The sequence below is a fragment of the Symphodus melops genome (genome assembly GCF_947650265.1).
Source record: "Symphodus melops genome assembly, chromosome: 4".
NCBI lineage: Eukaryota > Metazoa > Chordata > Actinopteri > Labriformes > Labridae > Symphodus > Symphodus melops.
Window position 1 is genome coordinate 14984308 of NC_136694.1, and position 13135 is coordinate 14997442.

A 13135-nucleotide genomic window follows, 5' to 3' on the forward strand; every position below is an offset into this window, starting at 1 on the left:
ACAAAATAGGCAATACAAACTTATAAACGATTGATATAAAGTTAGTGTTATTTGTAAGGGCAATGTCAATATGAAGGCTGCTACTATCAAATTGAAACAACAACAACAAATAAACAAAAGATTCCAGCTCAAAAGGTTTTGAGTAGTAAACAGACATAGCTTAGAGTCTGCTTTAAACTATGTTAAGTATGCAATAAATGTAATTTCTTAAATTTCTTTTGAGTAACTGACCCTTACCAAACATTAAAACATCTGAGACAATAGAGACTTTGTCGCTGTCAATATCGTAACACATGGGAGAATATCAACAGTTTTTGCAATAATACTGCGAATTTAGTTATTAAAAGCACAGATGCAATAAAGGCAGATATTTTTCATTGTAATATTACATTTTATGTCCTAGAAGTGCACTATGTAGTATGGGGAAGAGGATCTTCTTCTTCATAAATTGATTGATTTTATGACTGAGCAAACAAAACAAATAAATTGTCTTTAAAAATCTGCATTAAAACATTTAGGTAAGAAAATGTGTAGTACGTTCGTTGTCACGGCGAGCTAGGTTTTGTGTTGGATTTTTAAAAAAAGAAAACAAATATTTATATGTATACATATATACGTTTTTCACGCGAGTCTCGTCTGCCTCCTCCCACTGTCGGAGAGCAGGGAGGGATGAGGCAAGAGGTTTTTTTGCGCGACCTCCTTTGAACCCACATCACGTCCCTGGGGTGTAAAGAAAAGGAGAGATGACTGTCGTATGGCTTGTCACTGCTCCTCTGGTGTCTCTCTGTCAAACAACAAAAAACACATTTTCATAATCAATCAGAAATGGACAATATGTACTCAAAAGCAATACTTATAAAGATAATAATCCCAATTCTCGTGTGACTTAATGTAACAAAGTGAGACAATCGAAACAACACATGGACAGAGAAATGAAAGAGAGCAGACTGACCTGTTAGAAGTCTCATTCAGAGTCAAGGGGTTTCTGTGGACACTGAGGTCTGCTTGGTCCACCAGATTCTGGACAGAGTACCTTTTTATAACTCAACAGAAAAATGTAATTTAGAGCCGTAACAAAAGGCAACAGCTTTAAGATGTGCAGCATCCCCATCAAGTAATGAATGTGTTTATAAATCTCCCAGTTACTTTCAAATAATCAAATAATTTAATGTTGAGTACTTAAAACTTTTGTGTTTGAATACGTATGTTAGAAAGCTGATGTACTAGACAATACCGTAGGATGTGTTGTGGGTGTGGTGAACTGATGACTCATGAATGGAAGTAAGAGGATCAAGAGCACAAGCTTTTCAGGAAGCTGATGATAAGAACATTTCTCAGATCATTTTTCATTGCTGAAAAAGATGAGGAGACTGAATATTGTACAAACACAATTCTTGAAGTCAAGTTTAAATTGGCAGTCTATAGAAGATTGTTTGTTTATTTTTTTAAAAACAATCTTGTAATAGTTAATGATGATCATTGTATCATTAACACTGTGATCCTGTTTTGTGTGTGATTTACATTTAATGAAATGTAAAAGTGCTTTCTTCCACCCTGTTGAAATATTCTGCAAGCAAAATGGTAAATTATGTATGTAAAGCAGCAGGAAGTGGCAGTAAATTAAATGTATTGATGTGGCTTTGCTCAAAGAGACTTTGAAACTCATAATATGGTATTTTCTCTCAGCCTCTCTTCCGCTACTGTTACCCAAACAAACTCTGACCCTCATGCTCAGACAGACTCCGAGCCAGACAGACAGAGCACAATCCTTCAAATTACTTCAGTGTCAAAGCCCAGCTGCTTCAGATGAGTGGTTGTACACACAAATTGAATAGGAGGTTATCACGCTGTTAGTAAAGATGACACATGTCTGAAAAGCCTTGGAAGATTTGTTGCTGTAAATTACCTCATGGCCTTACCACGCCTACAAACATCAATCACAGGAAACACTCATGTCATCTGCAACCTTCAGGTGTAAACACAGGTCTGTCTGTCATCGGCTGATTTTCTGCACTACATTTACTGTATGTTTGACCCAAGAAACAAATTATTCTTATATTTTTTTGTTTATGTCTACATTCCTTGTTGTTTGTAATATTAATACAACAACACATAACAAATATATATATTTTAAGTACAAGTAAGATTTAATATCCATTAAATGTGTCTTGAATAGACAAGAAAATATTTTGGGGGAATTGCAAAACATGTTCATGTTCATTCTGATTTTCAAACTTCCTATACGAGACTTGTCTATTTTAATCCAAAGAAAGTTAAACTTAAAATGAACTATTTATTTTTTATGCATTTGATGAATAATTAGAGTAGAGTAGGTTTTTATCTTTGCCTGAACATTAGCTAATTAGGTCCTTTGACATACTTATTATCTTGGATTATTTTTAGAATAGGTACATATTGCAGGAAAATATAGTTTCATTAAATAAAAAAACCTCCAAGAATATCATTTGAAAAAGGTCATCAGAAATACATTAATGGAATAGGACTGTAAAAACAAGTCTAGATTTTAAATGTATGATATATTGTATGTTGTATCTGTCCTGTGTGGTTTATTCTTTTCCTAATTGTTTCTATCATCTGTTTCTTTAGATGTCATTTTTTTATTATGATGAACAGTTGATTCATTTTGAGCCTGACTTTGTTTCCAGTCCATGCTCTTAAAGTCTGAAAGTAACTGTTTTTGAAACTTTTGAAAATAACCATAGTAGATGTGAATGGCATGTACAAGGTATAAAGTAAGGATGTGTTTTGCAGGTTTTCCTCTAATTGCTTTTGAAAGCTCATTTACTTTCACAGAGATGAATTGTGAGTCATCGCTGAGTGACCTAGTTCGTCGCGTACTGGGACTTCTTAAAAGGCTGCGTGCACACCAAAATGAATGAAGAAAAATTCCCACAGTGAGTCACAGCAGCATGTAAACCAAAAACACTGACCGTTCACCTGAATAACAAAGGTCTGGTTGAATCATTTTAGAGTGAAATGACATGTAACCTACTTGGCATTTTATCAAACCAAGGACCACTGCTGTGAACACACAATGTATTTTACTAGAACATAACAATACATACAAAAATAATTGTTTTTATAAACAGAAATAATAGAAACTCTGCAGAATATCATAGGACACATTGTTCAAAGAGAATCACTTCCAAAAACAATGACCATATCTGAACTTCATATATTTTTTGTTTGCAAATGAGATTCAAAGTTAACTGGAGTTGTTACCTGGAGGCTAATTATGTTCTTGAACATAAAAATGTATATCCACAAACTCACAATCTCTCTATTATTTACAAAACATGGTTCCTGAGCTCATAAATCCTGATGAAAGCTACCCTGTGTTAGTGCTGTGTCTGTTTCAGGTTAAGGGGTAATTATATGACAGTGTGGTTCAGCCCAACTAGTTTGTAGCCTGGAGGAAGCACAATCACTACTGACTGTAGTTTCCTGCCTGATACCTTGCAGCATAAAATTGAGGAGGAGGACAGGACCTATACAGTTGTGAGGGTAAAAGGAGAACAGAGATAGTACAGGGGACTTGTCCTGCTCAGCTCATTGTAAGAAAGTTTTGACGGAAGAGTGCTAACTTTGCAAGCAGAAACGCAATAGAAGGTGGGAAAACTTGTGCAGACAAAGAGTATTCAGCGAATTGTGTGTGCCTGCAGACACACAAACTTCCCAACATCTGGTGTGCTGTAGAACGGGGCGAGTCGGAGTGAGAAACTTTGGAGGCGGAGTGAAAACTAACTTCGCTGGAGAATAATGCTTTGAATTGGAATATTAGTGCAACTACATGAGTGGAAGAGACATTTTTTTGTTTTATCGTATGTAAAAGAGAGGAGGGAAAGAGGACGGGAAAGGTGTCGAAGGGCGAGTAGTCCACCTGGAGCGGACAGAGAATGAATTAGCCAAAGGTTTGGCTGCACCGTGTCCCAGCCAGAAAGAAGGTAAGATGTTGTTTTCGTGAGCTGTTCAAGGTTAATTAGATAAAGGTTTAAATTGAGCCAGAAAATATTCACATTGTAGCTGAGCTCGGCATGCAGGGACTCGTTTTGAGAAAGCAGGGCACTGACACGCAATAAAGGTAAACAGAATACGCCCGTTATGTTAGCAGCAACATAAAGTGTATTAACCCTCCTCAGACAGTTCTGGGTATAGTTATAGTAAGTGTTAGAGAAGAACTTAAACCCCGAATAAAAGTTCAAATTCAAGCTAGGAGTTTGACACTGTTTTTACAAGTGTGTGTGTGGGGGGGGGGGGGGGGCGGGGGGGGGGGGGGGGGGGCACATAGGCTCGTCTTTTCCAGAAGTTTCTTTAAACTGTTTAGTAAGGGTAAAAGTTATTTAAATGTCAGAAAATGTGTGTACCCGAGCGTCAATACAATTTATCAAGCACGTTCATGAAAGTTAGTAGTAGGTTATCCTACTAGTAGCCTACTATTTTAGAGGGCAGCGAGTGAGGAGCAAAGGCGCGTGAACGCGCAAACAGCTGTCCAGCGAAGCTGCTTTGGCAAGGTAGGTGCGCGCTCAACACACGTTGGCACGTGACGCACACTGAACTTGCCCATTTCATTAATGAGCCACAGAAAGTGCATGGTGCTCGGTTTCGATCCCCTGGTGATTTTTTTTGTTCTAAATATCACATAAAACACACCTGTGAGCCGAAAAAAGCTATTAAGCCAGTAACAAGGATAAACTAGCAGAAGGGCTTTGTTTTATAAGTTATTGAGCAACATGTTTAAGTATTAGGGCCAACAAGCCCCTGTAAAACTGTAAACAATGACTCGTATGGCCACTAAGCTACTTTCTTTTACTAAATATATCAAATTTATTATACAAGCGTATTTGTTACAATTTGTTTCAATCACACAATATTTTGTAACATGACATTTGCTGTCACTGTAAAGTGTTGGTAGGTGGTATTTTATTGATTGAATGAACTGCTTGGCTATTTCCTCCATAGTCTTCTGAAACTATCTTTCTATTGTTTTTCAAGTGCTGACATGTATCCCTCTTGATATTCTCTTGAACACACCGTGGAAACTTTCAAAATGACGTGTATAAATATATAGATAAAGACTACTATTATTGTCACTGGCATAACATAGGTTTAAAAAGTTAAGGAATTATTACTTTTAAGTGGGCTATGATTATGCCTTTCCTGTTGTGTTCCCACTGTTTAATTAAAACAGTCTGCTCTGCCCTGTAGTGATTTCAGAACAGCTTAAAAGGGATCATGTTTGTTCAAGTTGACTAAGAAGGGGCTGTTGCCTTGTTGGCCATCTTGAAAGACAATACCAAGTCTTCGATGTGTCCTTGCGATAATCTCTGTAATGATATTTATGGATTATCTCCCTTTGTTTCATGCATTCGCCTTGCTTTATGACCCCTCCACCTACTCCAAGAAGAGCCAGGCCTACGCCCATGGATGAGGAGAGGAGTGCCCCTGCCATCTCACCTGAGCCACCTGATGATGGGGAGTCCAGCCTACCAGAATCTGAACTAAATTCACATGCAACCTCCACGACAGAGAGTCCAAACAGCTTCCCCAATCTAAACCCCTTTTGTAGTTCAGGTAAGAAATAAGTTGGTTCAGGAAAACATTAACATCTACAAAAACAGCTCTACAAAGTGTGGTGTTGTTTATTTTTTGGGGGAGATTTCACTTTGATACATTAGGTGAGAAGCACTTCCACTGTCTGACAAAACAGTTGTGTGCTGAGGTTATAGGAGAACTGTCTGTATCGGTGACATGCTGCCTTGGATGATCCAAGGGGTCAGGACTTACTCAGCACCGTGGAATATTTAAAGACCACAATGGGCATTCTGGGAATTTCAGAATGGACCCCGTGACCCCTCCCCTTTTATGTGATTGGTCATGGTAAGGGTTGACTGACTGTGGGGTAAGAGAGGGCACTGACCAACACAGGATAGCTCTGTGCCTAAATGACTCACCCGGGGTCAGACAAAAAGAGACTTTCTCAAGTTTCAGGGTGACAATAACAATGATGACTGTAAATCAGTGTGCAGGTCCTATGGGGTAATAAGGGGAAGGTGTGGTAAAAACTTAGGGAAGTGTGCAGAGATTTAAGTGGCTTGCACTATGGAAACATGCCACTAAAATCTTCCATGGAGGGTTTTGTTCTTTTGTCTTTTTGGTTTGTGTTTTCACAGCAAGTCTAAACCCAACCCATCATGATTACTGTATTAAGTGTGCTATATCCCAGAATCCATTAATTTCTCTGTTATTTGCTAGATTGTGGTCTACTATTCAGTGTAAATACAGTATCAGTTTAATGATTATATCTTTCTGAGGAGTTTTTAAGCCGTAGGCTTGTGTCTGAACATGTTCTGAATTTACCTGTGCTCACTCTTTAGTAAGACAACACAAAGTGCAACTGCAGCTTCTTTCACGAAAGTTAGACTGCTTCTCAGGCTAACTTTATAGTGTGTGTGTGTGTGTGTGTGTGTGTGTGTGTGTGTGTGTGTGTGTGTGTGTGTGTGCTTACTGATGGTACATATGTGAGCCAGGGTGGGGAGGAGAAGATTAGTGAAGTTAACAAGGCCCTGCTTTCAGCACACTGCTCAACCACCCATCTCTCTGCCTGCAGAATGCAGAGCTTTGGGAGAACTCAACAGACACAAATATAGATCTTACCATTTCAGACAAAGTTGCAATTCAGTGCATAACTAGTTGATACTTTAAATACGCCTTTTGTAATAATTGTTTTTTGGATTAATTGTATAAATATTTTACAATATTACATTTTTTGTCACTAATTTGGCTTACATACATTTTAACATTCCATGCAAATGTCATCCACACCTTTCGCCATTTTTCTGTTTCTAGTTTTCATGCTTGTTGCTTGCAAGCTAAAAGATAGTATGACCACTTCTCAGATTCAGCCCAGTCCAAGACTCCTCAAGAGTTCTGACGTGATGCCATTTTGTTCTTTTGCACTGAACCAAACAGTGCTGTTACAGTAATGCCTCAGCGTGTGATTTGACACAGCTGCATTGCGATAAACAAAAAAAAACAACAACGTGTAAACAAACACAAACAACTTCCCCCTGACGTCCCCCTGCAGCATTAACACAGTCTGGGAGACATAAAAGCTGTGTAACAGTTCAGTCTTGACCAGGCTGAATAAAAGGGGTTGTGATTGGCCAACCTTCATTAGGACATTAGGACATTAGGTCCTTCAACCTGGTGGTTGAGAATAAAGCTCATCAACAGATAGTAGAAAATGTCCTTGGAAAAGAATCAAATAACAAATTACATTTAATGTCGTTCAAGATGTCTAATCAAAACTATTAATAATCCATGTTAGAGAAAATGCTTAGTAAGGCGATTTCTCATGTGTTTCCCCATTTTTGATTAATACCTGTGAATTGTTGGCCATGTTCAAACTATATCAGGGACTTGTTGGCTTCAGCATGGGAGACAGTGACTCAGTGTACTGTTATAGTTTGCCCCTTTCAGCCTTCTTTTCTTCCCCAGATATTTGGCCTGTATGTCTTTTCTGCCTACAGTGAAGAAGGCTCAGCTTTGTCATTAACAAGGCCATTGAATTTCGATGTGTGTGTCGACAGATGTACGTCTCTCGCTGTTGTGATTGTTGCTTTCACTCCGGCATGAAGATGCAATGAGCCTGTCTGTTCATAAAGGAACCTCTAACCACCACATGCTAGATTCCCTCATTCTCGTTCACCACTGGCATCTCTCTCACTCTATTTCCTCTCTTCCTCTAATTATCCACTTCCCTACTGTTGTCCAAGTTTCTCTCTCTCTCTCTCTCTCTCTCTCTCTCTCTCTCTCTCTCTCTCTCTCTCTCTCTCTCTCTCTCTCTCTAGGATAGAACAAGAATTGATTTTTATTTTTGGAATAATGGACGGAAGCAAATGTAAGATCTCTCGAGATCTATTCAAAATTTGAATGATATTTTTATCGATTTTTTGACCTTCACAGAGTTGTAGTTTCAACTTCTTGAGGTTCACAGCTGAAAGACAACGGAAGACAGCTAATTTAGCCAACATTATGTAATTAGTCATTCAAATCTCAATTTTCCCCCCACACACCCCCAGAGTTTTATGAAGTACATTATCTAAATACATCATATCATTTTTAAACTTTTAGTTTGAAAAGCTCGGAATGTGGGACTCTGATATTTGGGGTTATGAAGAGCTTCTTCCTCTTAATCTGTTTACCTAATATAGTTCAAGTGGCGAAGGTCCTGTGTCCACAGACAGCCCTTCTCTCGGTTAACTTCTGCTTTCCTCTGTCGTTAATCTTATATCATTTTTAAGAGCTCTGTGTACTTAATGTTTTACTTTTCCTAGCTTTAGCAGCAGCTTTATAACAAGCAACTGGCGTCTTCTCCGCCATTGTTGTTGACAAAACTGATATCAGAAGTGAACTGATACCTGCTCCAAACTTTGATTGGTCGGTTAGGGAGAAGCAACATTGTTGATCGCTGACCTTAAAGTTGAACTGTCTTGGAGTGCAGCGACAGATAGCTGACACTGAGCATCGTTTGCACTCTGGACACTGACAACACTCAACTACATTGGTTCTTATTGAAAATGGGCTCTGCCTGTGCAAAAGGCGCTGGACACAGAGCCTGCAGGTCAGAACTCGGTTTAGGGTCATCAGTCTGTTTTGAAATGTTTGAATGACTATTCAGCTATCTTTAGTATCTTTTGTTCATCCTGCTCTTTCCGCAGAAACTCTGTCTATATCACACACACCTTCTCTCTCTTTCTCTCTCGCTCTCTCTCTGTCTTTGCTTCAGTGTGCAAGAGAAACAGTTTGCCTTCTTGTCCCTTTTTGCTCTCTGAGGTTTGTTGAGGTTAGAGTCTAATTTGGTTTCTCACAGAGATTAAAATAGGAGCAATTTGAGGCCTTTTTACAGCATATTTGAATAAGAAAATGAGCACACTCTTTTTTTCGTCCTTTACCACCTCGCAAACATTTGCGAAACTTACAATTGCTGCTCTGGTGGCCCTGCGTTCTTTGTCTCTCACCAACTCTTGACTTAAGTAATGTCTCTAAATCCTCATAAGCCATGTTATAAACTGTTGACAGTGCAGTGGTTCCCAGCTGAAAAATACCTCGAATTTGATTTGTGGATAGCTATATACAGTAGCTATCATATACCAGAAATTACACCTTTCAAAACTGTGTATATCTGTAAATATGTCACAGGATGTTAGTTAGTCCAAACACTTTATTTTCCTCTACACTGAGATGAATCTAGATTCTGAATTCTAGTCCTGTTTTAATTCACGACCATATGACTGTTTGTCCTCCTTACCTTCTAAAGAAAGGTCAGAGTACAGTTTGTTGATGAATCAGATGGTGGTGTCCCTGCATCACTCTCCCTGTGTTAATGCAGCAGGCTACAACCCTCTGTTAGCAAAGGAGCTGTGCATTTTTTTCTTCCCAGGAACGAGAGGAATCTATGAGACAATGTAACACAATTAAATTCCCTTCAAGCCTGTTCAACAGCAGACAGTTTTTGTCTTTAATGAGCTTACACTGCTCTATTCTCTCAGCAACTATAATCTCTGATTTTGGCCATATTCCAGTGCTGCACTCTCACAGCCCCTCTGTGTTTGTGTGTTTCATGTTTCTGTGTGTTCCTCTCACTTTTGGCAGAACTGCAGCTAAACAACTGCCTTTTTCTTTTCTTTTCTTTGTGTGTGCGTACATTTTGGATTGTGTTCTTATTGAGGGATACAGATACAAACCATGTAGCTTTAGTCACATGCTCTTTTCCCTGTTTTATCCTCCTTCCTGGTCAGCAGTTGTGTGTGGTTTCAATCAGTTCCAGTCATTACTGCTGGCCATAGAGTTTCTACTGCGTCAACTCCACTAAGTCCGCTCTGCTGAACATTATTCTGCTTGGTTGCTGTTCATCTCACCTCATTGTGTCTTCTTTTCTAATTCCGACGCCTCTATATCTTTATCTACAGGTTTAGAGATGAGTCAGCAGAGTGGGAATTTGTGCAACCAATTGTGTCTTTATGAGCCCTGATAGTGCACTTTTAAGTAGCCCTGATACTGTACCCATGATTAAAATGTCCAGTTAATCTGCAAATTGTTAGTAAAAAAAACCATACAGTGTCATTGATTGCATTACTTCTATAGGGGCAGGAAATGCATTTTTAAATTGGGGGGTAATTTTCCCTAAATTCTTTGCATGGTGGGATTTGTATATGTTTTTGTTTGACTGAGTTTTACCTTTGACCAGATTAAAAAGGACCTTGGATAGATTATTGTTCACATTAAGGTTTATCTGATGAAGTTAAATGTTTCTAATATGATCTTTAACTCTCTGCGATCTATGAGTGTCAGTCTGAGAGGGTGTGATCCTGTTACAACACAGAGAGAAATTATCATTAAATTATTGTCATTATCCAATTAGGGTCAAGAGTTAATAAGCAATAGCTGTATCCACTTTATGCAGCACATCAGTTTCATGCTCTGTATTAAAAATATCTTAAATTGCATTCGCCTGTTAAATAGATAAATTCACATACATTTTGTTGAGCAGTGCAAACTTTTTATGTGCTTCAGTATTATGGTGTATTGATATTTCTATGTCATCTTTCATTACGTATTTGAATGAATAGAGAAGATTTTAACAGAACCTTGAAATGTTTCAATGCAAACAAAGCAAAACAAAAACAACAGTTTGAAACTGTTCCTGTATCATTTGACAGGACAAAGAAACTCCCCGGAGAGAAATGATAAACTTTCAACATCATGAATTAGATTTAGGACACAGCTCTGAGGGAGCTCAGTATTATGAGGAGGGCCAGCGCTACACTGCAAACTGTATCATAGCATGAACCCTGCTGACAGTGTGGGACCTTTTGGTTGGTAGAAAACACTTTTTTATTTGTTCATATAAAATTCTGAACGATCAGTGCTCTGCATCGTGCATGAATACGCATCACAGCCCTCTTGGGGCGCCTAATCCATATGACTGCAATATACACAAGACTGCACGTGAACGCACAGGTGAACACGTCTGCCTTTTGTCCAAACTCAAGAAATCACAAGGGTCTTATTTAAAGAAAAAATATAACAATATTTATCAGTAAATAAGTCAGAGTCCTTCTTTCTCATCTTCTGAATCCAAATGCTTTAAATAAGGGGTCTCCAACCTTTTTTAGGATAAGAGTTACTTTCAAAAATAAAACAAGTCGAGAGCTGCTTCTACCCCCCTTGCTTTTGTTATGTTTGTGCAGTGTATATTAGCACATTTTAATATGATTATATGCTTACCTTTAAATAAGATTTCTGACACTGCCTGCTGTCGACCAGGGCATTATAATCTGCTGAAAAAGATCTAGAGTAGTAGTAAATAGATAGAGTTTGCTATAAGTGAGGTTTCATTTTGGCTTAGGGTAGATTCTTTTTATTTTCTTATATTGTGGGTTTGCTTGGCGAGCGACTTATCGAGGGCCTGCGAGCCCTTGTTGGAGACCTGATTTAAATAAAGAGTCAGAGTCGAGTCACGAGTCGTGAAGATCAGGGCTTGAGTTGGACTTGAGTCCAAAAATACTTGAACATTTACAGTTTATATGATATACTCGATTACTCTGTGAGGAATATAACTTGCACAATTCATAATGCAGATGCTACATCATGGCCATCGGAGTTGCTCTACAAAACGTATTTTGTCCAAATATTTACTAAATTCATTTACACAGGAAGTTTTTTTGAGCTGTGTCGAGTGTTCTTGATGTCATCTTTCTTCTTTAGTCTGTTCGAATAGTTCTTCATCTGTGAATGACAACTTTTTAAATATGTGACTTTCCCTCAGTTATGAAGTAAGTCTAATAAGTTTCACCTGATTAACTCATCCAGTGCATTTTGGATGCCTGTTTGCTGCTGCCTGGGACTGCTGGGGTGCATATGTACTGTGTGTCTTTGCCAAAGGGATGCACACACCTGAGAGACCTCCTTTTGTATACACATTAGAAGACTGCGCCTCGTAAGAAGTGTTAGTAAAGCTATGAAACTGGATTGAGGTATTTTAAAAGGCAGCAGGTAAACTCAGCTCAGCGCTCTGTTCTCTGTGAAGCCATACTCCCCCTCAGAGATCATACCCAGAGGAACAGCATGCTGTGCTCCCCTTCAGGTGATCCAGGATATGTCACTTCATTTGCCAGCTCAAATAACCTACATTTGTGTTTGCGTGTATATGTATTTGTGTTGTGTTTATCCCAAACATTACCTTGTGCGATCCATATGTTTTTACTTTATTAGTTAAGTATTTATTTACATGGAAACTGAAATTCCTCTTCATGGTCCCCCTTCAGGGCCACTGACACGTGTGCATACACACCGTATTACAAACTCACTCGAATGTGCACATAAATGAACACACTTGCACAATCAAGCACACACAAACAAATACACATAGTCATCCACATGTGTAAACACACAGCCTGATCTCCTCAGTGGCTCTTGATTGCTCGGGTCTGATTTGAATTAGAGGCTCATCTTCCTTAGATCTCAGAAATGGCTTTGAGGTTGCGCGGTTTGGTGGTTTGATGCTGATGCCAACATACAATTGGTTGAAGGCCTGTTTGGATGGCACTGGGGGGTTCGGGAGGGATGTGTTTAGCTCACACAATTGTGGTTTTGAATGTTAACGGAGAGAGCTTGACAGAGTCACCAGGCCTACAGTCTTTAACCCATGGTGCTCCATTTTAGCTTTGTCAGAGAATAGAAAGCAAACAAAGCGTCAGCTGGATACAGTAGGTGATTGAACATAAACTTAGTAAGAAGGTTCAGGTGTTGTGTAGATATTTACAAACTTATGCATTGCATATATTTAAAATGTATTTATGTTAACGATAGCAATCGTTTTTCCGTTGTACTCATTTTTTCAAGTTTATAGGAACACTACATTTTTCTCGTTGTTGTTATAAACGTGCATCTCTCCGTAACAAGATGATTTGATTCATTCAAATATTTTGATTGGGTGCAATCCAATTTGGCACAATCCAATAAGATGCAATACAAATTGGTAATTGAATCCCAAGTCTTTTCATTGACCTGAGAAAGCAGAGTTGGATTTTCTGCCACAACTTAACCAACT

The 13135-nt window shown here is 38.6% G+C and overlaps 1 protein-coding gene across 1 annotated transcript in view; it reads left to right on the plus strand.

The window, feature by feature from the left end:
• The first annotated feature begins 3495 nt into the window (after window positions 1-3495).
• Window positions 3496-13135, plus strand: part of mdfi (MyoD family inhibitor) — a 28808-nt gene continuing 19168 nt past the window's right edge. The window contains exons 1-2 of the mRNA XM_079340912.1: window positions 3496-3965; window positions 5426-5592. Coding sequence (XP_079197038.1) covers window positions 5442-5592 — 151 coding nt within the window. The 5' untranslated portion in view covers window positions 3496-3965; window positions 5426-5441. The remainder of the gene's footprint in view (window positions 3966-5425; window positions 5593-13135) is intronic.